This window comes from Vanellus vanellus (assembly GCF_965231255.1).
Source record: "Vanellus vanellus genome assembly, chromosome: Z".
Classification (NCBI taxonomy): Eukaryota; Metazoa; Chordata; class Aves; order Charadriiformes; family Charadriidae; genus Vanellus; species Vanellus vanellus.
The window spans coordinates 8,361,745-8,387,124 of NC_138908.1; the positions used below are offsets into that span (position 1 = coordinate 8,361,745).

At 38.8% G+C, this 25,380-nt stretch overlaps 2 protein-coding genes across 3 annotated transcripts; one reads left to right on the plus strand and one right to left on the minus strand.

Moving 5' to 3' along the window:
- Positions 1-4,461: 4,461 nt before the first annotated feature.
- Positions 4,462-6,018, plus strand: ANKRD34B (ankyrin repeat domain 34B; the record flags this gene model as incomplete). Its single annotated transcript, XM_082497533.1, has 1 exon — positions 4,462-6,018. The coding sequence occupies one exon, from the start codon at positions 4,462-4,464 to the stop codon at positions 6,016-6,018; it is 1,557 nt and encodes a 518-aa protein (XP_082353659.1).
- A 7,521-nt stretch (positions 6,019-13,539) lies between these two features.
- FAM151B (family with sequence similarity 151 member B) lies at positions 13,540-25,324 on the minus strand. 2 transcript variants are annotated; one of them, XM_082497813.1, is made up of 6 exons: positions 25,181-25,324; positions 24,914-25,039; positions 22,768-22,933; positions 19,115-19,332; positions 17,024-17,159; positions 13,540-15,250 (listed from the first exon to the last, which is right to left on the minus strand). In XM_082497813.1, the coding sequence occupies exons 1-6, from the start codon at positions 25,197-25,199 to the stop codon at positions 15,100-15,102; spliced, it is 816 nt and encodes a 271-aa protein (XP_082353939.1). In that variant the 5' UTR covers positions 25,200-25,324; the 3' UTR covers positions 13,540-15,099. The 2 variants fall into 2 exon arrangements, with proteins under 2 accessions (XP_082353939.1, XP_082353940.1); XM_082497814.1 differs by lacking the exon at positions 24,914-25,039.
- Between the last annotated feature and the right edge of the window lie 56 nt (positions 25,325-25,380).

The following is a 25,380-nucleotide window of genomic DNA, read 5'->3' on the forward strand; positions in this document are numbered from 1 at the left end:
TGGACCTCTCCAAACTTGCTTCAAAAGTACAAACACGGGGGATCCCAAGTGAGAAGATGGGTGAGAAATGCACAGATCCTGACCATCCTGCGGCTACCTTGGAAAACAGCAAGGCTGAAGAGACAGAGGCTTCGCTGTGGAAAGTTGCACTTTACAGGCTAGGTTTCCAAAACTGGGCTTGATTCTGGCAGATTTAGGGGGAGGTGAGGAAGTTTTGGCTGTGTTAAACCAGTAATTTTTTAATCAAAAGTTACTTTCATATGTAGTAAATTTCAATGTGTTTATGGTAATGTAGAAACCAGAGTTCTCTCTCTGACTGAGAATTTACTGGGAGGTTAATGTGGATGTGAAGAATCAGAAAAATATTTAAAGCCTTATGCTCTTAAGTGTGTAAACACATCTTTTTTCAGAGATGAGGATTGATGACTTGGTTTTACTGGAATGATTTTAGACTTTCTAAAGACTACTTTGAAAGCTTGTTTGTGTAACTCGGAGTGCTGAAGCACAAAGGGCAAAAAATTTGGCTTTTGCATTGAAAAAGAGAGGAATACCTCACAAGAACATCAATTCATAGCACTCCATTACTTAGTGAAAATGTTGTTTATGTTTGTTTATACTTTATAACATCGATGAGCTTATCCTCTCCTCAATTTTGTGACTGTTTCCACTGTTAGATGTAACAAAACACTGTGAGAGCTTCTCTTAGTAATGAAATGCTACCTAGAAATCAAGAAGCAAGGGTTGGAGGAAGAAGTGCTAAAACTTTCAGGTTTTAGTGGCTCTTCCCGCTATGATGGCAGCAGGACCTGTGTCAGAATAGGACTCTGGGTTATCACTTACATTTGCCAGCCTGACCTCAGGATAGGACCCAGCACAAATCCACAGCAGCAGCTACCTACTTCTTGGAAACAAATCATCATCGGCTTCAAAAATTGATTTTCATACTACAAGGTGCTTTGTGCTACTTCATCTCAGAGCACTTTCCAGGACAATATGGCTTTTTGAAAATAAAATGAAGCTCTTCCTAGACAGAAGGAGTGTTCCAGGAATATTGTTTGTACAAGAACAACAGACACTTGTGGATAATCTGAAAGACTGGTTCATGATTCAGTGTCACACACTAGGTTGCATAGTTCTTCATGCTTTGAACTGATATCTTGGCACAAGTTTACCTTCACAGCCGAAAAGCAGCTGTGTCAGTCCTGACATCTCAATAACAGATGTAGTGGTTCTGACATCGCAGTTAATTAGATTTAGGAATGTTTTACAATCCCAAACTGTTCAGCATCAATCTGTGATGAATTACCAAATAAATTATTCTTTCAGGGAACCTGCTTGAACTGTGGTCTGTCACTTCAAAATAGTTAGCTGTGGGAGGGTTTTTTTGGAGCAGGTTGTACCCGATCCAGGTGTGGCACGTGTATTTCCACTGAGCCTGTGTCAGTGTGGGTCTCACAAAGTCCAGCTGCACTTTGTTCCCATGGTGGCAATTTTAGGGTGACACAGCCCAAAGCACATTTTCTTGTAATTAACAGATTCTGCTGTTGAAATAATCATTATCTTCATCCAGCATTCAGGAATGTATTCTGCATTATATTGTTCCAGTTGCAAACTGGAACACTTCCTTTTAATCATATAGTATCTGATTCTGAAGTATTTGTGGATTTTTATTACGTGCTTTATCTTTCTTCACTTTCCTTTGCCCCCACACTGCCGCCTTTTCCTTTGCATTGCAGATTGTAGATCAACCTATAAAAATGTAGCTGGATCGCAGCAGCACTGGTTCTTGTGCTCCTTTCAGGGATGAGCCAGCCTGCTTTGCAGACCTGACAGCTCCAGTCTGTGTATATAATGATTAGCTTGGTTTCTGAAATTACATTTTTTACTACCTACAAGCCCCGGTGAGGTCTTGGGCACACTGGAGCTGCTGACCTGCCTGCATAAAAACATCTTAGCCTTTCTCCAGGCCAAGTTCATACAACATCCCGGCAACACAATCTACTCCAGACTTTCGAACTTTAAGTATTGGCTTGGACTAGCCTTCCTCTGCCCTCACTCACATTCACAGCCCTGGTAAAGTCTACATAGACGGTGAATTTAAGCAATTGGAGGCATTAGATCAGATGTCAGAAAAACAGTCTCATTTTTAGCACTGACCTGCTGCGTGACTTCAAGTAGCATTATTCCCTTTCTGTGCCTGTTCAATATTTAATGTTCTTTTGGCCATGAAAGGTATTTCTACAGATGAAGACTTGTGTAAGCAGTGCTATGTCACCACTTAAGTAAAGCAAGCAGTTAAGTATCAGAAGAGCTTTAGATAAATATGAAAGAAATGTAAAATCACTGATGACTTCCAGGTAGGTCAAAACCAGGGGAGAACACAATCAGAATTGCATGTGTACTATCTAAAAGATATTTCTCTTTAGTTTGTTTCTGGAAGCCTAAATGCACAAGTTAATTGGATGCTTTTTATAAAAGACTTGATAATAATCTTGAATATATTGCTTGTCAAAAATAGGCATTTCATAATAACGATTTGCATATCAATGAAAGCTGATAGACACTACCGAATCATGTACTTTTAGTATAATGGAATGAATGCTTAAAGTAATTTCAATACAATTACTTTTTAAAAATGTTTTATCAAGACAGAAAAAAAAACCCCAACTGGTCAAAAGAGAATGATAGTATCACAGCGGTGCCCCCGCTCTCAGCAGGGATCAGAAGTGGGATGTTTACTCTCATGAGGATGGACAGAGATGTTCTGGCCCTCTTTCATCCTCGTTAATTGCTCAGAAGAGGACTGCAGTCACACGGACATGATGCACAGCCTTTGTGAGGGCCATAAGCCCAGAAGTAAATGCGACCGAAGGCGAACTGGTTAATCTTATGTGTTTGTCTCCTGTTTTTTTCCCTGACATACCAAATATTGTGAGGTATTTTACCCAAACACATCCTACACGTGACCATTACTATACCATGTCACCAAACAATGATTATATTGAGTAATAGTTAAATACTTAATTAACACACTGCAAGTATGAAGCCCCTTAGCTAACTGTTCTCATTGTGACTGATAAAGCCACTGAATGTCACTGCTTAGCAAAAGCACCTGTAGCTGCAGAGCACGATGCTATGGTGTGAAATAAACTGGGCATATGCATTTCAACTGTGTTTTTTTTTTTGTTTGTTGGACTTTTGGAACAAACTACATTGATACCATCCATTGATTCTGGAATTCAAAGTAAAACTCCAATATCAAAGAATAAGAGAATGAAATTATTGCTCTTCACTAATTCACCAGAACATTACTACTGCTTTCAATGGCAAATAAAAATGACTCTATTAATTTCCTTTGCAGTTAAACTAATTAAACATTTATTATTCCTCTGGAAATATACTGTCAATAAACAAATGTAATTTTCATATCCATGTCTAATCTTGTCTTGGAATTATATTTCTCTGCCAACTGTTAAATATTGATTTATTTTTTCTGTAAAGATTTTCCCTACACATAGGTAAGCAAGAACATCAGAGACATAAGTAAAAGTAATTTAGTTGTATTAGTTGCATGTATGCAGGTATACATTCATACAAGACCTTTTGTTATTTGTATCACATTAAGCTCTTATTTTTTTTGTGTGAAACCTCCAGATTTTCTTCAACGCTATCAAATGTTTCTTTTGTTTTAGAGCTGATACTGTCTGCGCAGGTACTGGACTCCTCTCAGCCCACTGATCTGCATGATGAGTGGGACAGGCTGTGCATCGCTTCGTTTATGCTGCTTCACTCAGACTAGTATGTTTTCGAAGGAGAATAAGGAAGGTAGTGTACTTCCACAAATGTAATTACTTTTACAAAATACATCAGTTTATATTTTCCACCCATTTAACACTTTATTCTTCGATAGAAATATTTTATTGTGCTTGATTTTCTTATTTATTAAGATGCATTAACTTTCTTTTACTCATTAATTTCTAGATATTTAGCATTGTCATTTTATGGGAAAGAATGAGTGAATGTGACATTATATCACATAAATGAAAAAAATGCTGCGGGATTCATTCAGTTCTTGCTTCTTGGATGTAGTCAGTATAAAGCCATTAGTGTGTGGAGCATTAAACTTCTTTTGCAGCTTATTTGGCAGAGTGTGACAAAAAGGAGAACACTCAATAATAAAAAAAAAGTTGACAGCCACGCTTTAAGCATCTATAAATGTTATAATTGCATCCAATCTTATTTTAAGTTTTTAATGCATTTCTTGAAGTCTAGGAGATGGGAATACCTTTTTTTTTTTTTCCTTCATACTATTTTCACAAAGTATGGGGGTGTTTACAGGAACAATGTGTACAGTTAAATCTTCTTTTTTCTATTTTCTTTTTTTCTGGGAGGCCTCTTTGCTTTCTCTGAAAACCAGGTGTTCTTTCCAGCCGCAAAGGAGGTGTAAGTGAGACAAGTGTGATGACCGAAACGGTGGAGTTGCCAGCGGAGGGGAATTCCCTGATAAGAGCCGTCTACCAAAGCCGCCTTCGCCTCACTAGACTGTTGCTAGAGGGTGGCGCCTACATCAATGAGAGCAATGACAGAGGTGAAACCCCTTTAATGATTGCTTGTAGGACAAAACATGTGGACTCCCAGAGCGTCTGCAAGGCAAAGATGGTTAAATATTTACTGGAAAACAAGGCTGATCCAAACATACAAGACAAATCTGGAAAGACAGCCTTGATGCACGCTTGTTTGGAAAAAGCGGGTCCTGAAGTGGTATCTCTGCTACTGAAAAGCGGAGCTGACCCAAGCCTGCAAGATCACTCCAACTGCTCTGCACTTGTGTATGCAATAAACTCTGGAGACAAAGAGACCCTGAAAGTTCTTCTTAATGCCTGCAGGGCTCGAGGAAAAGAAGTAATTTTCATCACAACAAACAAGTCGCCGTCAGGAAGGCAGAAAGCGAAGCAGTACCTAAACGTGCCTCCCGCCGACCTCGAGGAATGCCATTCCCCAACTGCTTGCACTTCGCCATCGGAAATAGAACTGAAAACATCTCCATCCCCACTCTCAAGTTCAAATGAAACTAAAAAAGCACTATTCAGCTTTAAAGATCTGGATCAACCACGAAGTGTGGACAGCTCATCTCAAACAGTTTCACCGACGAGAAAATCCAGCTCAACAAAAGTAGGGTCCAAGCTGGCACAAGTGCAGCGGCTACAGTCTGAGCCTTGGATAAAGAGCTCTCCCTCACTGTTTCACCAGAATAAAATTGCCTCTTTACAAGAAGAACTCCAGGACATTACTCCAGAAGAAGAGCTCTCTTTTAAAATCAATGGCCTTGCTTTATCAAAGAGATTCATCACCAGGCACCAAAGTATTGACATAAAAGACACTGCTTATTTACTGAAAAACTTTGATCAAACCGGATCAAGGAAATTATCATATGATGAGATAAACTCCCAGATTCCTTATGTTGAAGAGAAACACAACCCTAGTGGGATTCCTATGGGCAAGGATGCCAGTTCAGGACAAATCAGCTTCATGTCAAACCTCAGCAGTATTATCCAGAAAAGAAATTTAGGAGCAAATCATTACAGCTCTGATTCTCAGTTAATTACTAGTCTAAGTCCTGCTGCTGCAGAAGACAGTAAGTCAGTGATAGGAAAGAAAAAGATTCTTTCTCCATCTCACTCTCTGTTATCAAGTTCTAGAGAAGTACTGGAGAACGTGCCTCCTGTTAGTCTAAGCAGGAGAAATCAAGCTTTTCTAGAAAGACGGGGTTCAGGAGCCTTATTGTTGGATCATGTTGCTCAGACAAGACCAGGTTTTCTTCCACCACTGAATGTGAGTCCTCACCCCCCAATCCCAGATATTACTTTCATAAACAGGGTTTCTGGGATGACTTCTTGTGGACAAAAACACTTAGTACCAGCAGCACCAGCTTTCCCTAGGGAGACCAAAAATACGAAAATGCTACTAAGGAGGCAGTCATTACAGACTGAGCAGATTAAGCAACTAGTGAATTTTTAACAGGGGATTAAAGGGTTACAAAGTCTTTATGATATGTACATATGCAGTGCAGTACTTGATTGTAATGGTACACACCACAAAAGCTAGCAGTTCTGTGATGTAAGGCGCTCTGCCTTGGAATAAGTTAAATAGCTTAGAGACTACATGAAAAGATACACTTAACTAATCATGCTGCTTTCTGCAAACTGGGGAATATTTATTATACTCTTTTCATAATGTTTTCAACTTCAGCACTGAAATCTTACCTGTGACAGGCTGAACCCACAATGGGGCACTTGCAGTTCTCATTTTAGGTTGGGAATACTATCCCTCTTAGGTTTCCCCAAACGTGTACTCTTTCTGCACCCAAAAAGGTGGTACACGTGGCATTTGGAAACTTGAAACATTTGACTGTGATGCTGGATGCCGGACCGACTCTGTCCAAGTTGTGCAATATCCAGAAATCCCAGGCACAACCAGCGTGCACAAAGGCTGGGCAGGGACAAAGGTATACAGCAGCGCCTTCTGCCTTCAGTGGCTTTACCGCACCTAAACGGACAACGCGCAGAGTCAATAAAATTCACGTTGCAGAGCTGTAGTGCATGCACAGCTATGCCCAGGAAATCCCAGCTGAAGACCGGGAGCCTGCTTTAGGCACCTTGCTCCCCACTGGAAGTCAGTGTGATACGCAGAGCACTGGAGAGCTCACGATGCCTGGGAGCCGAGTCGAGAAACCAGCACAGCGAGCAACAAGTCCTGAATGTCCTCGTGTAAAATGACCAAGCCCTGCTCGCAGCGTGAAGGAGGCATGTCAGTCATCGTGCAGGAGCTCTTTCTCCCCAGTCACAGGCCTGGGTTTCTTTTCAAGACAGGATAGAGATGGTGGGACACATCCAGGTGTTGTCTTGATCGGTGAGGACACTTCACACACGCACACTTGGGAGCAAGAAAGAGCTCTGTCCTCCCGTCCTCCTGCTCAGGCAGACCTAACAAAAAAATCTGACAGCTACAACACTCACCTGAGAGCTGAAGTCCTCATTTTGCCTAATTTGAAGCAGAGGACTGAATTTCTTACAGATGAGAAACACACCTTTGCCTCAAAGCTGTTACATATCTTTAAGTATCTTTATCTAAAATCTATTTTTCCTTCCCATTTAGTGTTCTGCGATTCCAAAGATCTACCTTGTCTTTGTGCACATTCCACAGATGCTTGATTTCTGGCATTTTATAACTCATCTACTAGAGATTGAGAAATATTGAATGTATTCGGTTTTGTCATAATTTACAGGAATTAATTGTATTGAAATTGTGTCTGTATAATGTGAATTTCTTTATACTGAAATGAGATGCTTTTTTTCTGAAAATACACAGTGGGTACTATCTGCCTTCTTGCAGCTTCAGTCAGAATTCACCCCGTCTGACATTGCCTAACAAATAACTGCAATGTTACTCAGCTTTGCCCTCAGTATAAGACAATTTCAAGTGGATGATAAACACACGGTCTCTGTAAATACCTTTTTATGTAAAAATATAAAAATGTCCAAAAGTTCATAATACGCATATTTTGAAGAAGGGAACATTCAACATCTGGAAAGTGATGGAGTATGGTTTATATCTCTACACAACAGAGTTGTATGTCAAGTGCTGATCTGAAACTACAAATTTAAATCTTGAAATCAATTTTGTGACAGAAAATCTCTCCAACCTCTAGGGACGACTGCTAGAAGGCAGATGATCTTACTGTGGGTTCTCTGTCTAAGCTCTCAAAGGTAGCCAGAATAAGCAAAGATGCAAATCTGTATGACAGCTGTCAAAAATAATTATTCCCCACAAGATACAGGTCTTGAAAGCCGTGGTGTCCTTTGCCCTCCTGCCGTCACAGCTCTGCTAACCTGCTGACAGCTGGGAAGGCCAACGGTGAGCTGAACTACGCTATCACATTTGACTCACTCAGACATGATCGTCACACTTGTTTAGTTTCTCACCCCTCAAGAACAATCAGCACCAGTCAGAAGTGTTGCTGGCAAACCCATTATTTGTTTGTGTTTTATTTAATTAGAGGTGGACTATTTATCCACTGAGAGACTCTCGGTCATTTATGTATTGGCTGGCAAACCCTAGCCTCTGCACATACGCAAACAAGTGGGTTTGCACATTAAGCATCCAAAAATGAGAACGTTCCAAAAGTGAAGTTACATACATTTTAAGAGCTATTAAATACTGGTGGAAACACGGTGAAGGTGATGGGAGTATTTGGTTCCATTCAGGCTCTGCCTCTTACTTCAGATGTTCCTGGATCAGCATCTGCATATACCAGGTAGAAACAAGGATTACACGGAAATCTTTTTATGGCAGAGAGATTAAGTGGAACAACCTATGTCAATATTAAATTATTAACTGGATACATATTGATCCCTACAAACACCACATACAGACACAATATATTTTTAAAATGTTTTATGATATTATAAATGGAAATGGCAATTTGCAGTCTGTTCATCTCATAATAAGGTTAAATATTTGAAGCTAAAAAAGTATCTTTAAAAAAATATAAATTCTTTTGTAGAAAAAAATAAACTAAGAGATCAGATGTTCTAACTGGTATCTTTGCTGAAGGTATAAAGCCTGATTTCTGCTGTATTGATTTTAAAATGAATTACAGATATGGGATTATTGACCCCACGACTGAAACAGTACTTTTTTTTTTGAACAAAATGCTCAGACAATGGAGGAAAAAGGCAAATGTCTTGAGAACTGAAGTTCTTCTGTAGCGTTGCCAGTATTTTATGCTTAGTTTTGATGCAGAAGTAATATGAAAGCTTAACATTAATGCTCATTGTTGCACCAATGTTAAAAGTGACCTTCAAAGGAAAAACAATTCCGTTTTGTTCTCTTGATGTTGTTATGATGCATAAATAAAAGTGATTTTTTCCCCCCATTCAGGGAATATGGAAATATACACATCCTTTTATTCCCCACTTAGGAGATGCTGAGTCACTACAAGTGTTTCTCAGGCTGTCTCTATACAGGGAAATTGGAGCAGTTAATTAGATTTAATCCAACATAGCTAAATTTGTACAAAGTATTGTGTGAGAGAGGCTCTTTCCGTCTGCTGTCAGCTTACTGTGGTTCCACTTCAGGGAAGACACACTTCTGCCATCTTTGAAGTCTTAATCCTCGTCATTTTCCAGTCATCCACAATGTCTTTTAAGCAAAGAATGGGAAGCAAGACCTGAATTTCTAATGTTAAAATCCACCCCGAAACATTAAAGTTTACAAACAACAAAATACCTTTCAGGTGTTCTTTATGCATCTTGATAAAGACAACACCACAAGCTGAAACTTCTTCCTTGCTAGTTTTCTTTTAAGCGCTGTGGCTTCTCATCCAGGGAGAATCATCTGCATTAGTTCACACACTGTATAGCGAGAAATTAGTGAAGCTCATCCACGCTAACTTACAGAAAGATTGATGGCATAAATTCTTTAAACATTTAAACTATATAAAATGGAAGTGACATTTCTGTGAGCAAGCACTCCTGCCAACATAAGTTACGGCTTTCAGTAAAACACACTACCTAGGAGATCATTGATTTTGAATCTAGGTGATAGGTTTAGAAAGGTGAAAACCTTTTTTTTTTTACTTTTGGTTTTCATTTTCTCTGCAAAATGCTGTGAAACCATACAATGAAAGTAACTTCTAGACAAATAGCAGTGGCCTCACTGCTAGTGATCACCTAAAAAGCTTCATATTTTGATTTTGGTTAAGAACAGCAAGTCACTACACAAGAATGCTGTAAAAAGCAGTTTTCATGATTGTGTTTTAGGCGTGATATTCAAAAGACAGTCTTCAAAATATCCTTCCCTGCACTTTTTGTTTGTTTTTGCTTTAAGGAGAAAGGCATTTGGAGTTGCTTTGTTTTGATTTTTGTCTTTTACAATTATGCAGCACTTCCGAAAGAATATTGCCATAATTTGATGCAGCTATACAAGAAAAATAATAAAACTAACACAGTCATTAAATTCCTCTTTTTTTTCCCCTCATCAATCCTTAATAAGACCTTCATCTTTCTGCATCTTTTATGCAGTACAACTAATTAATTTTCCAAATAAAATCAGGTATTTATAAATAAATTGATTCTTACATTAGTAAACCTTTATTCCATTAGTTGACTATTTTGTTGATGTAACAAGAGTGTGGCTTGTTATAGAAAGGCCAACATTAGTCATGAACAACCAACCTACTAAGAACATTAACACTGCATTCATAAAAGGGACAAGCTTTTTTTTTTTAAATTAATGTTAAAATCCAGAATTAGAGGGAGGAATGCCTGTTATAAAACATTTACCAACATTGCCCAGCCACACATTTTCATCTTAAAGTATTACTGGCACCGCAATAGCTTCAAGGAGATCAGGTTTGATAAGGCTAAATCTTAAGAAAACCCAGGTTTGGGGATTTTTTTTCAGTGAAACGGATAAAATTCCTATTTTTATGACTAATTGTTCTGATAAAATACTCAGCTATTAATCCTTTTTCAAAGACAATAGTCTTATACTCCTTTGCACAAGTTAACCTTATTTTATTATATATATATATATATATATATATATATATATATGCAAAATTCCTGTTCTCCAAAGGACACCTGTTACCTGAGACAGGTGTCTCCTTGGCTGATGATGCCTGTAGCTGGTTGAAAGAAAGCACAGACCTTGTAGGAATGTCCTTGGCTTTCGTATTTCATACAATTAAAACAAAAAGCTTGCTTCTTTTCACTGGTACAGAACGGGCAACAGAACCCAAGGACTTCGATCAGGGACTGAGGCACTCTGGTGATAGGAGCAGTTAAGTTAACTTGTACAAATTCTTTACTTAAACAAATTCCTTGCAAGTATGTTTTAAAACTCAACAAAGATGAAAGTAAGTTTGTATTAACCGAACTATAGAAATTACAGAAGAATTACTTGAAAGTCCTTCTGCATCCACATTAATCCTCTATGGTAGTACATACCATGTAGCAGGTGAAATGTGTCACCAAATCATGAAAAAAATCTAGGCTGAAAGTAACCCCTGGAGGTCTGGTCTCACCTCCAGCTCACAGCAGGGCTGGCCTCGGCCATGCTGCGCATCCCAGTGGGGATTCGGGAAGGCATCAACAGTTTAACACTTCAGGAAGCACCAAAGGACTCAGAGTTACCAACATGAAGCCAAAACCACTGTTTTAAGTTTAACCATAAAGATGACATCTCCTGCGCTAGCACCGCACTGTAGAGCTAATGTTAATTCGGAGGTTTTGTCCCATGTAGAAAAAAAAAAGGGAATTTATGTTCAGACATGTAAAAGACATGGTAAGAACTTAATTTGAATGGTGACGGTATGTTTAGAATTGTATACAGTCCAGTTTATCCCCAAATTTCTGAAATCCAGATGATGAACTCATTAATTCCTGTATTTTTTCTCTGAACGCATTAGCTATCAATTTTGAGCACTTTCACGAGCTGCCACAGATGCACAAGTTACAGCCTTCTCTCTCAAAAGCTAGTCCATTTTAAAGCATAAACTTGACCTGTACATACATTTTAAAAATACAATAATGAGAACACGTTTTAAAAACACATTTTAATTCTTCTTGGACAGATCCCCATTTAGATTATGAATTTCCATATGCAATTTTTTTTCCCGCCATAGCAATGACAGGAATTGCAATTAGGCAGTGAAAGCAACAGCTACAATGTCACAAGGATCACTGAAAAATTCAAGGGAACCGAGCCAAAGCATAAGGATATTAAAAAACAACATATAATTGCCTCCCAAATTCAAATGTTCAAAATTCAGGAGATGATAGAAACTACAATACTTTGAATTTTACTGTAAGCATGACCAAAACCGATGCTTCTTTATTACGGATTTTAATGAATAACCTTCCCAGCCGCTTATTGCACCAATCTGCCAGATTTTACTGCTCCAGTGTAAGGGAGCACAGACCTAAATGCCTCAGTGCCATTTGAAGTAACTGCAGCGTGGAAGGTTTTCTTCAACCACGGTACTGAAAGAGCAACAATGCAGTCATTACAGTGATTTGCAGTAAAAAGACATACCAGAAGTAGCTAGAAGGAGGTAGTAACATCTTATTTCACCACAAAGGTGTACACCAAAACTCATCCAGCAAAGCCCTGGAGAGAGGCAAAGAACTAAGACTAATACAGCCCCTGGCTGGGATGTTACCTAGCTGCCCTTACTTTTGCACGTAGGTTAGTACGAGACTTATACATAAAACTCTTGGTAAAACTGACAGTAAACATAACATAAGTTAATACACAGAAGATAAGCCTAGGCAGGGAATCACACCGCATAGGCAAGCAGATAATTCGTGCAATAGAAAATGAACAAACTAAAGAATAAAAATGCCTGTGAGCATCAAAACAACGAAAAAAAATGGTTCTCAATTAAAATTTCAAGAAACTAAATACTTTTGTGGTAGAAAAATTTTTCTGTTTAACAGGAAGTTTATGGAAAAAGAGTTTCTTTAAAATATTGTCCAAATGCTTCCTAATATCTTTTATTAGTAGTTTTACCCTTATTAAAAGAAATACTCTCTGAAAATTGAAAGAGATTTTAAACAAAGTAAAAGAAATTTTAGAAGAACATTGAAACGGATGGAAAAGCTGCCCTGACTCTTGGATATAATGTAGGACACAATTCATAACAGGCTCTCCCAAACCAGCCCAAGCATTTTTAATTCCCCAACACTGTAATTTCTGTATTTTTTCTTAAAGACAAGGAAGGACAGGGCCGTTTCTTCACAAAGTTATTAGATGAGGTATAAAGACTTTCTGTGTAATCCACTAACTCCATCTTCCTAATCACCAGTAACATAAGCTCCTGATGGGGCTGCGGAAGCAGAGGTTTATGTAAACCCAGTTCTGAACAAGGGGAGTTGGAAGGCTCAGACAGAGCTTCCTGGGGCGGCTGCACAGACACTGCTGATAGGAAAAAGACAGCGTGCGCCAGGGGCTGGAATCACATCCTTCAGTATCCAAACAAAGCACAGTAAAAATGGCAGGTGGAAGCTTCACAGTGTTTGGACTCAAACATCAAATAGGGTTTAATGGACAGTGCACAAATAAGTCTGTAGTAACATTAGCAAACGGTGTGATCACAGACAGCTGGCTGACAAATAAAACATAAAAGATTTTAGTTTCAAGGTTTTAACCAAAGAAAAAGACTGTTTTTTTTTTTTGCAGAGTAGGCCCAAACTGAATAACTCTTCACATGAATGCTAAAGATGAAGATGGGGATAACTGTTTTTTAAAATATGTCTTTGATGGCACTTTCTTCAATTCCACAACATTTAAACAACACAAACCTCAGAAAATCAGCTTTTGTTCTGCTTTCATCCTACTTACGTTACTGCAGGATTATTATTGGTAGTTGTGCAGGACTAATGATGTCAATTCTCTTCTGTAACACGTTATTTTATCTATTTAGTCAGTTCTATCAATTTCACAGAAAAATAGAGCTTGAACTATACTTGCAGTAAATTAGAAATATTTTATTAATCAGCTACCTCACCTGGACATCCTGAACAATGTCTAATTCCTTTAAAGTCAATCAGATTTTTCACGTAATAAGAACAATTAAGTCTAAAAACCTGGTTGAAAGATATCAACACAAAGCAACACTGATAGAGAAAGTTGGGAAAAAAAAAGACAGCAACAACTAGAGTAATGCAGACCTGCCACAGATCCCTGTTTCCAACAGAATAAGTAACTTCATCTCATGTTTATTATGTTATTGCCAGCCCCACGGTTAACACATCTAATTTCAGAAGGAGAGCATTTGTACAAAGACTGGCATGAAAACAGAAAAACGCATTCAAATGAATTTATTTATGTGGAAGTAAGACCGGACTGACATAAACAACACAAACAACCTCGCAGGAAACGAACAGAGATCCATGGGTAAAAAAAACATACAGAAATTCAGATACATAGGATAATCCATACAGAATAATCAGATTCACCATATAGTCAAACCCTTCTGTCACTGCAAGAATGCTTCGTACAATTTATTTCTAGCATTTTGTTTAATCTAGTTTTACATGTCCTGTTGCCTTAATTAATTTTTCTGGTAATCCAGATCATGTATTCTTTTAATTTTATCTGAATATCCCTGTTTATTCATATCTACATATATTACTCACTGATATTTCTTCCATGATGTCTGCACCCTTAAAAATACTTCTGGCAATTGCTAATACTTTTTACTTAATAGTTTAACCAGTTTTAACAAATCCTGATACTTCAGCTAGGAATTGGTAAATGGGAAAAAGGTTTCTAAATAACAGAAAAGCTTGCCAGTGTGGATGCAAAAATGCCTAACCAACTGGAAGATGAAATTACTTAAGTCAATAAATTTAACTGGTGTGAAGTGCCCAATTACCATATTGCAGAGAACCTGATTAGTTTTAACTCAGTGAAAATAACCATTCTTTCTGCCTAGAACGTGTAGCATCACGGATCCCACTCTTCACAGCTAGCAAACAGAATTTTCTATTGACCAGGAGTGAGAACATTATCACTTGCAATGGCATTAAAATGGAGTGTATCAAGACAAGCTACAAAATAACCCCTTTGGGAACTGCATAGTTCTGAATACAGTCTTGACTCTTGCCTATGAAAAGCAAAAACAGGCTTTGGTAGAGATTGAGTGTCCTCTGACTTTGGCTTACAGAAAAGCAGTTAGTAGCAAACTAACTTGGTCCACGACTATCAGCTGGGGGCGTTCTCCCTTTTGTATGTTTGCAGGGGAGAAGTACTCGTATATTTAGGTAACGTGAGTAGCCTTTACTACACACCACTGGGTGAATGAGAGGGGACATGCATATGATCAGTAAGTAACAATTCTGACCTATTAAAGAAGGCATTAAATTTCTATTTGAGAAGCCTTTCAATAAAGTATTATACAAAAACTCCTCCAATAACCATGGCTGTGTTCTATACAATTCTTTTGGGAAGGAAAACATATTTCTCTGAACAAGAAATCTTCACATTTAAAGATGCTAAGTATTATAACGTCAAAGATTGCGTGCTTTGTATTTACTATTCTACTCCTATGGCTTTTTTGAATTCAGAGTTTTGTGGCTCCAAGATGTCATAATAAACTCTACTTTTTTCAAAGTTTTCTCGGATGTAAAGCAAATCTTCTACAGAGTACACATCTTCCTTTCCTGTCCAAACAGTGAGACTGTATCTACATCAAAAAAAAAAAAAAAAAGAAGAAAAAAAAAAGAGAAAGAAAAAAAGAGAAAAAAGAATATGTTATTATCTTAAGATAAAGCATGTAAGACAGAAAGACATTGCACTAATAAGCTCCTAAAAATATTTTTTTTTCCTCATTACGGAGGTTAGGTCACACAATTTGGCTCCAGTCAAACTTCAAGTTCTTGCTCCTAAAGCTAAACTTGCTTCAACTTCCCAAGGAGGACTGCAAGATTTTTTAAGACGGACAATGCTACACCACCCAGAAAAATTTATCTGTAGCCTGCTCCTTGTGTGAACTGTTCTGCCAAACCTAGCAAGGAATAAGATAAAAAATCCTAGGCAGATATCAAGCAAAGAAATTTACCAGGCTAAGCATTTAAAGTTTGACAAAATAATACATAGTTAACAAGCACAACATTATAACAGGAAAGGCAATCTCAGTTATAGGTGATTTTCATACTCTGTTTTGTCACCGACGTGATGTGCAGTGATGCCATCTGATTAACTGAATGTATCTTCTGTACTTTATCACATACACTTTTCTCATTAATTTCACAGACTTTTTTATAACTCAAAAAAAAAAAACATGAAGAACTCTGAAGTATCAAAGTTAAAAGCATTACCCTTCACAATCTCCACATGACAAATACTTCATTTTTCCCCTTTATTAAAACTGTATTACTCTAAAATACAGGTAAATCAGAATTTAGTTGTATGTCAGCAAAACAGGCTGAAGAATTTCTGTCTTCTAATCATGCCACTAAGAAAAATCAGGATTTTTATGCTGAGGTAAAAGAGAAAATCCTAGTATTTCAGTGGGAATAACGCTTGTATCCAATAAGGACATATTTGAGAATGGCACAATTCACAAGACATACTCTTAATATAACAGTATTTTGAAATTAATTTCCCAGCTTCAAATATTTAATTCTAATTTCTCTCTTGATTCATTACTATAAATGAGAAAAAAGCACTTTTATTTTTTCCACCCTATTGTCTCTAATTACTTAGAATTTTTCCATACAAGTCACTGTCTTAATTTTTCTGTCCTGGGCTTTGACCTAGGTTGGTGCTTAAGGAACAACTTTATTAAAGTGTAGGCAGGCAGAGTAGGTGAAAAAGATGAGTAAATGACAATAAGTACAAAGCAGACTTTATTCTCATTCTATTACACTTAAATACGTTTTTTCTATGAAATTGCTATGGGTTTCTAGGACCTATTTTAATAAAGAAATATTAAGTCAGTGTTTGGAAACCACTGAATGTATTTCAAGTATGTAAGCAAAATCTGCTTCATTAACTTCCAATCTAAAAATCATCTTTAGTGTTTTTACGTCACATTGTTACAGAAAATATAAATACTGAATCCAAGAAAAAGTATCTATAAAATGTAAGTATTTAAATGTAATTAATTCCAAATTGCAACACCCAACTACTCAGTCTATTTAATTACATTAGTTTTATGAAACGTTTAATAGTGCAACTGGATTACAAACCCACACAAGATTCACTGCCTATAATAAGTAATTTTAAAAGAGGCTCTTGACATTTTCTTATTTTAAAGAAATGAATAGTGACCACTGCTGTTTGACAACACAATGTAAGACCTGAAGGAATTAAAGAACTGAAGGGATAATCTGGAAGAAAAAACATTTTCAACGTAATTGGGATAAGTATGTACACATAACTGTGCTATATTTAATATAAACAACTACATGCCGTTGTAATAAAGACAGCTAAAAATAAAGGCCCTCAAACTTACCTATCCGACTGCTGCATTAACCAACACAGCTCAGATATTGACTGTCGTACTAATGCTGCTCTCACAGGGAAAGTTACAGGCTGGGAGAGCGTATTGCATATCTGAGCCATTTCTTTCACCATCACCCAGTCATAGCCTGCAATAAAGACCATTTGATTAAAAAGAATTCCTCACAAATACAATCTCTATAAAGACACAATAAATTCTAGAATAGTTAAGTTGCAAGATAATACAAGAGCAAACATGGGTTTTGTGAAAATGACATAACTCTGCAATGAAATCGCTAAGTCGTTATAAATAAAAAGTGTCATTGTCCCAGAGGAGAAAAGCCATACTAATATGCAAAAATACACTTGTTTCGAAAATCTTTGTTTCTATTAATTGCAGTGTCATTTTACATATAGTACGTGACATTTTCTAATGTTCTTTGCTCTCTCTCTAAAAAACAGTGTTTCCATTGACTTACATGGCCTAGTTTTAACTTGACAGTGACCCTTAAAAAACAGACACACTTTGAAAAATTTAGAAAAAAAAATTATTAATGCAATGGAAGACTTTAAATTATAGAGAAATGATGCATGTAAAATGTTTTGTACTTAAATGTTAAAACCAAGCAATCTAAAATGCTTGTTGTTGAGATTTTTACGAGCACTGGAGCTACTGAAAACAGTAGTTAATATTCTCTTATTTCTACAGGCTATGAAAATCTTAACTTCAACAACAACAGTTCATTTTTTTTTTCTCAAGTACTCATATGCAATGTTGTGACTGAAAAGACTTAAAGCATCAAATCTTGAAAAAAAACAGAGTTTGTTGGGCAAACAGCAACTTGTTCTGGAAATCAGTCAAATAAGCTGATTTTCTCATGTGTTATCCTTAATTTGCATCACCATAAACTGAAATCTAGAATGGAGATGAAGTTACATTTATTCATGGAATCACTTTTTTATTAAAAAAGATTACTCAGTACATTATTTCCAGTACATTATTTCCAGTAACTTTCTACTGCACTGAAAATACTTTGGACAAAGTACTATATAGTTTAATAAAATTACTGTATAACATCAAATAAAATCCTCATGACACAATATTAAATCTTGCTAATGAACAATTAGAAATTTGGAAAGGTGCATAATTTTGCCTTTGTAATCACAGAAAATATTGGTGGGGACTAAGCTACTGCACACAAATGCATGTGCACTGGAATAAAACACCCTAACAAAGCAGCCATGAGAATTATGAGAGGAAGCCTGTGAAAAGGACCCTAAGATAACGGTTACCAGGATCTAAATTCAATTAGGGATTAACAATAAGACATTTCAATTAGATTCTCAAAACTGAGTTTTAGAAAAGTTACGAACATCAATAAATTGGAAAAGTTATTACAAAAATTCAATTATTCAACAGAAATGAAATGTTAAAAAAAATGCTGACCTACAACTTGATTTCCGCTATCTACTGCAAAAGCACATTGATAGGGTTTTAAATTTCCAGCTAATCTATTTTTCTTCAGTAAACATGCCAGAATTCTGATCACCAAAACAATCCTCCTAGGATTAGTAAGAAGTTTTTCACTCTGAGGGTGGTGAGGCACTGGCACAGGTTGCCCGGAGAGGTTGTTGAGGCCCCATCCCGGGAGGTGTTCAAGGCCAGGCTGGACATGGCCTTGGGCAACCTGGGCTGGTGGGAGGTGTCCCTGCCTATGGCGGGGGGGTTGGAACTCGATGATCTTCAAGGTCCTTTCCAACCTAAACCATTCTATGATTCTATGATTCAGGGAGCAGACTACCTGAAACAGGGTGTAAGCAATTTGTACCCCAAAATTCCTCAATATGTGTGAATCAATTGAAGAACAAAATACTGTTTACCAACAAAAGCAGCAGCTATTTATACAGTTCTGCTGCAACTCAAGCATTGACCTAATTGCTATAAAACACTATCAAATATAGGCCAACAAAGAAAATAGTTCTTCTTACATTCGCTATTATTTTCACACTGACCAGGTGGCATATAATTTATTTTGAATCAATTATGAAATTAATTTGGAGAAAACAGACTATGCAGTATAAGTATTAAATGTTTTATCTCTACCTTCATTGTGTTTGCCAGGGTGCCAGCCAGTTGTCCATCCCAGCGATAAGGTTACGTTTGGGAAAAATGAAGTGACAGTGTTGAGGAACCCTTTTGCATCCACTACAGCATTATTTCCATTAGGTCCTGGTAGGATATCCGCATTGATCCAAACGGGTCGCCTCAAATGTTGCTTCACATGTTCAAGAAGTTCCAAGGAAGGCCGTACAGCTTCTAGACTGTACCAATAACACATGGGTGAGATGAGACACCTTACTCTGCTTGAAGATGGGAAATGTACAGTATATGTAGATGGCTATGTTAATGAAACTGGCCCCATAAGCCAGACAGCAAATGCTGACGACCCTTTCTACCATAAAGTGACTATTACTGCTGGTGTAAAGTAGCATAAGCCTCTTGTCTCCCTGCTGCCCAATTATGAACTGCTTCATGGCTCTTATGGCTCTTCTAACTCCTAACCTGTTAAGACTTCAATGTTATTGAACTCCTAGAAGGATTTTAATTAAGGAAGCCACTGCAGGCTCTAACACTTTTGTAGTGGCTGTTCCCGCAGCTCAAAAGTGTAGCATAGTAGTGACAGCATGAAGAAGTCTGCCCATCAGATATTCATCCTACAGCTAATTATGAAGTATGAGATGTAGTCACTTTAGCAACCAATGTAGACCACTTGTAAGCTTCTAACAAAATATCGTAAGTCATATACTCTTACTGTTCTCTCAAATCAAAAGAAAAAGCATAACTAGGAGACAAACAATAACATCTCTCTATCCACCAAAACTTTCAAAACAGCAGTATTGTGGACGGAAAGGAAATGTGGAAAAATAGGGAAATGAATGAATGGCAAGAAAATGCATGTTTTTCCTCTCACAGCAAATTAATTACCAATCTATGTAACATTCAGGAATTATAAAATTATGGTCAGAGTTGTGATTTCCTTAATAATAACAAGGACTTGTGTTTTCTCATTAAAAGCTCTGAATAAGTCACCTTCTAGCTTTCCCTCAAAATCTTGCAGCAACCTGATACAGAGTTGAGCCAACAGAAAATTCTTCGTGTTGTTCTGTGGGGTTAGCTTCCCTGCAACATCCTAAACTGGTCCCTCTAGGTGTCACAGGAGCACCAGGAAAAGCAAGAGGAACAGCAGCCACTGCAAAGTGCAAGACAAGGATCACAACTGCCAGAGCTTACACGGATATAAGCCACAGGCTCCAGGCTCCATGGGTGCCTGTTTGAACACCACCCATGATGACTAACTGCCACCATCTCTTCCCAATTCCCAATTCCAAGGCCATTGTATCACCAGCCTCTTACACCAGCACTGAAGCTTGCCTTAGCAGCAGTGTGTGAGTTCAGTGACTTAAAATGGTAAACAACTATTCTCATTGTTTTGCAGGGATAGTTCTGTACCTAACCTGGCTCACGATGAGGTCAGATAAATTGTGTTGGGATTTGTGGCTAAAAATGGGAACGGCAGCTAGCTGTTACATTAGGTTATCTCTAAAGCCCAAAACCACCCTCAGCTGCACGTGTTACTTCCTGTGAAAAGTTGTTTTGTACATTTTAGCTTTTGTATTGTTGAGAAAGCTGCATGGTGGCAGGAATTCTTCTCAATGCTTTCAGTCAGCATTATTAGCTCAAGTCTTCTCAGAGAAAAGCCAGTGATGGCTTGAGTTAACATCATTGGTTAAAGTTTTTCTCACACGGAACAGTTCACATTTTCCTATATACAAGGGACTGTCAAAGCCAGTGAAATGCCATCCTTTTTACTACAAAGTATAAGACAATGTAAATAGAAAAAAGCCCAAAGCAGCATCTCTTGTAACAAACGCAAAAACCCCAGACAGCACTGTTTTTATTGTGCAGCATTTGGAAAATTCAAATGTATTGCTGACTCCATGTTGAATGACTGGCATTTTTGAAGTGGGACTCTGAGGTCCTTTTGCAGAATACATTCATTCCTGTAGATAAAACCAGCAGGAAATGTGATTATATGGCCAATTGAGCTGACAGAATAGAAATATACGAAGTATTCCTTTTTAAGTGCTGTTGAAATAATCTTCAAAACTTCAGCAAGGGTATCCAAAGAAATATTAAAAAAAAAAATCATAATCTGTATCACTCATTTGACTATATCTGCACTGTGTGCTCGTATTTTTTAAATGCTTTTATGCAATTAGACTTTTATAATGCAACATAATTTTAAAAGCTTTTTTAAGTCACTGCATTTGGCTGGAAATTCTTGGTGGAGAAATAAGAGGCAGATATTTTTAAATTAATTTAAACAATAATTAAAATGGAAAAAAAAACAACCCAAACCCTAACAACAACCTAAACAAATGTCTACTTTTCTTGTCCTTTCTGTTCCCTGTACAGGCAGACATTTACAGATTATATCAACAATAAAAGGATTTAGCCTGCCCATAGTTTTTTGTACTTTCATGAACTTTCACACAAAAACTGTGATTGCATTACACAGAAAATGGGTACAAATCACATTTTAGAACTATACAGCATTTTTTTTTTTCATTTCTACAGCATACTTAGGCATTGATGAAGCTCTTTCTAATGTGGAGGAGGATTCCCCCTCTGCTACAAAAATAGCCATTGTATATGCAAATTTAGACAAAGCTAGGAGTTGCAGAGGTGTATGTCTGAAAATCACAGCTCACTTGGAACCCTATTTCAAACTTTTCAAGGTAGTCTCATGGGGTTTTCAGGTGTATTTTCCATGACAGACAATGAAACAGCTAATGGTTAAAATTCTGAATTAACCTCTGAAAATTTAATGTTAGACCAAAGAAAATGAATTTACTTCAATATACACACACATTACTACACAAAAAGCAAGACAACTTTTTTGTGTTACAAACCATGCTGAAGAAATCTAATACCACATCATATGCACAATGAGATCAGATATCCAAAGGAGTACACCTAATTCTTGAATTGAGACATCCCCAGTAGATTGTTAGTATTGGACCTGATCAGCAAACAGAATTCCTTTCCTTGGGAGGAGAGGTGTGTGTGTGTGGGAGCTCTGGGAAAATAAAGATATTCATGCTGGTATGGGATAACATTTCTAAATTATTACGAATTCCAGCAGACCTGAAACAGAAGTTGGCTTTCAGCAAGCTTCTCAGAAGCTCCTTGAAAAACCTTGACACTTTACTCCCCTTCCATGGTAAAGAATGATACCAGGAAAACGGGATGACAGCAGGACATGTATGCTGCCAGGCAGAGATCCAGGGGGCTCAGCCCCATGTGCAGCCTGGGAGCCACTGTTTGACTTCCCACTTGGAAAGTTGTCTTTCCCAATTTCCTTGCACAAGCAGAAAACTCATAGAAGCTTCCCAGATAGGCACTATCACTTCAGTTTTCCCAATGGGAAAACTTTGCTCAGCAGCAACTTGGTAACAAACTAATTGAATATGAAATAATTATTTGTAGTTCAAAACACTTTTACAGCTTTTATTCTTGAAATGCATTCAGTTATACTGATTATGTGTCACTGCATTTTCTGTTCAGGAAGGAATGCATTACACTAAATTGCCCAGTAAGAAAAAGTTTGGTCTACCATCGCCAAAAGATGGCGCTACCTGTAAAATTGTTAATTAGAACACAAGGAATATAAAAATCTTTTTGTCTTGAGATACCTCTTAAAATCCAGCTTGATGCCTTTATTTGTGTTCACAATCTCTTTCAGCCATTCCTGTAATGTGTTGTCACTGTCTGTTTCCGGTGGATGAGCCATAATAGGGTCTCCATTTCCTCCCATGCCACCACGAAGAAGAACATCTGCTTCTATCATGTGAACATCACCTGTTGATTCAAAAAATGAATGCTCTAACAGAAGTAAATCCAATAGTTCCAGTGTCCAATCCAATAGTTCAGAGTCAAAATTACAGGGCAAGTCTTTCTATGCTGGACTGTGCACACTTACTCCACAAAGATCACCCAGTACTGTTGCTGTCTCTGAAGCAAGAGATGCATTTCTTGGGGTACTTTAGTCACTAACTAGAGATCTACAAGCACATGAAATTTTTGTAGACATATTTGTCCAAGTCACTACGTTTTTTTCAGAGGAACAGCAAAATGGATATCCAAAATGTGAATCCAATTGTGAAATTTCAAATCTTTTCCTCTTAAAGCGGGGTTCCAGACAAACAGATAACAGGTGACCAGAAGATTTTAACACTGGCAGAGACTGAGTCTCATTCTCAAAACTGACCTACCCACCTCAGCCAAAACTTTACAAAAAGTCAGCCAGCTAGACAGAAACATCTGCCAGGAAAATGGTAGCTGAAACACAAGACAAGTTAGTGGAAATCTTAGGAATGCAGCAAGCTCTTGAAAACAGCTTTCTATAATGAGAAGTACTCAAGAGTCTGGGCAGTGCTACGAGCTTTGCAGAGAATTCAATATATAGTTACTTAGATTGAAATAATAATAATAAAAAATTATACAGTCAATAGAAAGCAAATTACATATAAAATTACATAAATAAATTTCATGTTTCCCCAATATTCACATAAGTTAAATTAAAATTCCCTAAAACAAACTGGAAAAAGGTAGATTTAGATTACATATCAGGAAGAAATTTTTCACTCTGAGGGTGGTGAGGCACTGGCCCAGGTTGCCCAGGGAAGCTGTGGAAGCTCCATCCCTGGAGGTGTTTAAGGCCAGGGTGGATGGAGCTTTGAGCAACCTGGTCTGGTGGGAGGTATCCCTGCCCAGGGCAGGGGGGTTGGAACTAGATGATCTTTAAGGTTGCTTCCAACCTAAACCATTCTATGATTCTATGAAACTGCTCACAAATAACCTGAAATATTTTAATCATCTTGAACAAATTAGGGGGGGGGAATCAGTACTAAAGCTGTCCTGTAGAATCCAAGATATATTACCCGGCGTGTTACAACATTACACAATTTCAATCCACCCTAAAAAAGACCTAGAAAAAGAAGATCCATCCATATAGGGTGAAAACTACCTGAGAATCCTTAACTGTTTCAGGCAGAGGAGACAAATTTTGCAGTACAGCCCTGACAAAGCCGTCAGAAGAAGCCATCCTCAGAGCCCTGCAGCTGCTGCTCATGGACAGGCACCAGGGGCACGGCCAGCCTGAGAGTTATAGTAGCTACCATGAGGTTTTGCTCCACTGCCTGCTGCCCTGTGAAGAGCACTGTTACTGAAGCTCATTTGACGGAGGGAGGGAGGAAGGGATGGACTTTTAATCAGGTCATTTCTGTTTTCCAGAGCAAATCCACAAACTGAAGTGTCAGCACGCTGGAAAGCGTGACCAACCATGAGATGAAACAGGAAAGAACAGGGCCAACATGACCACTGCTGTCCAGGCTGGCGTATCAGGGAGCTGCGGCCTAACCTCAGTACGACCACAGCAGAAAAACCAGTTTTACCTGCAGCAGCAGCTTTTGTGTTCCACCGGTCAAACATATAAACTAAGCAACAACCCAGACAAGCTTAGTCCAAGTGCGTGAAACCAGAAGACTCCTTAACCACAGCTCTGGTCAGCTGGCAGGCTGTGAAGGGCTTTGCTAATGTCAATGTCTGGCCTGAGAGAGGGCCCGCACACCTGGAAGCTGGTTGCTTTTTTTACAACTATTAAACGAATTTGTCTACTAAAAGGGTACCGCCTCCAAAGGCTGTCCTGGCGGCCGTCGCGATGCCGGACCGGCGGCTGGCGGAGGCCGACGGCCGCCCCGGTGTGGGCCTCGCCTGGAAGACAAAGCACCCCCCCGCCCCCTCCGTCGGCAGGGCAGGCCGGCAGCGGCTCACACTTACTTCTGGCGGCCTCCCCGGCTCGGGCCTTGCTGTTCGCGGCATGAAACCACCTGATGGCCGCCCCGTCTCTCACTCTGATGCGCTGCGACCTCAGAAAGTGATCCACCGCCTCCTCGCTCCAGGCGCCTGCGGCGGCGCGAAGGGAGACCTTCCCTCAGACTGGCCCCGGGCGCCCCCCCCCCCCCCCGCCCCCGCCGGAGCGAAGCGGGACGGGGTGGGAGAGGGTGAAGGGAAGTGGAAGCTCGGTCCCCGCCGCGCAGCTCTTACCCTGCGCCTCGTCCGCCATCTCCTTGCCGCGGCCCGCCCCGCTGAGGCGGGCGGAGCTGCGCCGGCTGCCAGGCCAGGCCGGGCCGGGCCCCGCGGGGCGGCGGGCAGCGAGGCCCTTCGCTACCGGCCGCCGGCAGCGGGAAGCGTTTCCGCAGGAAGCGGAAGCGGCGGGGAAGCGGGGCCGGGACAGCACCCCCACG

Coding starts and splice junctions, on each gene's coding strand:
- FAM151B (XM_082497813.1), bottom strand. Junction 17,160..19,114: donor CCCTGGCAAACACAATGAAG/GTAGAGATAAAA, acceptor TCTTTATTGCAG/GCTATGACTGGGTGATGGTG. Junction 15,251..17,023: donor TTAATGCAGCAGTCGGATAG/GTAAGTTTGAGG, acceptor TTTTTGATGTAG/ATACAGTCTCACTGTTTGGA.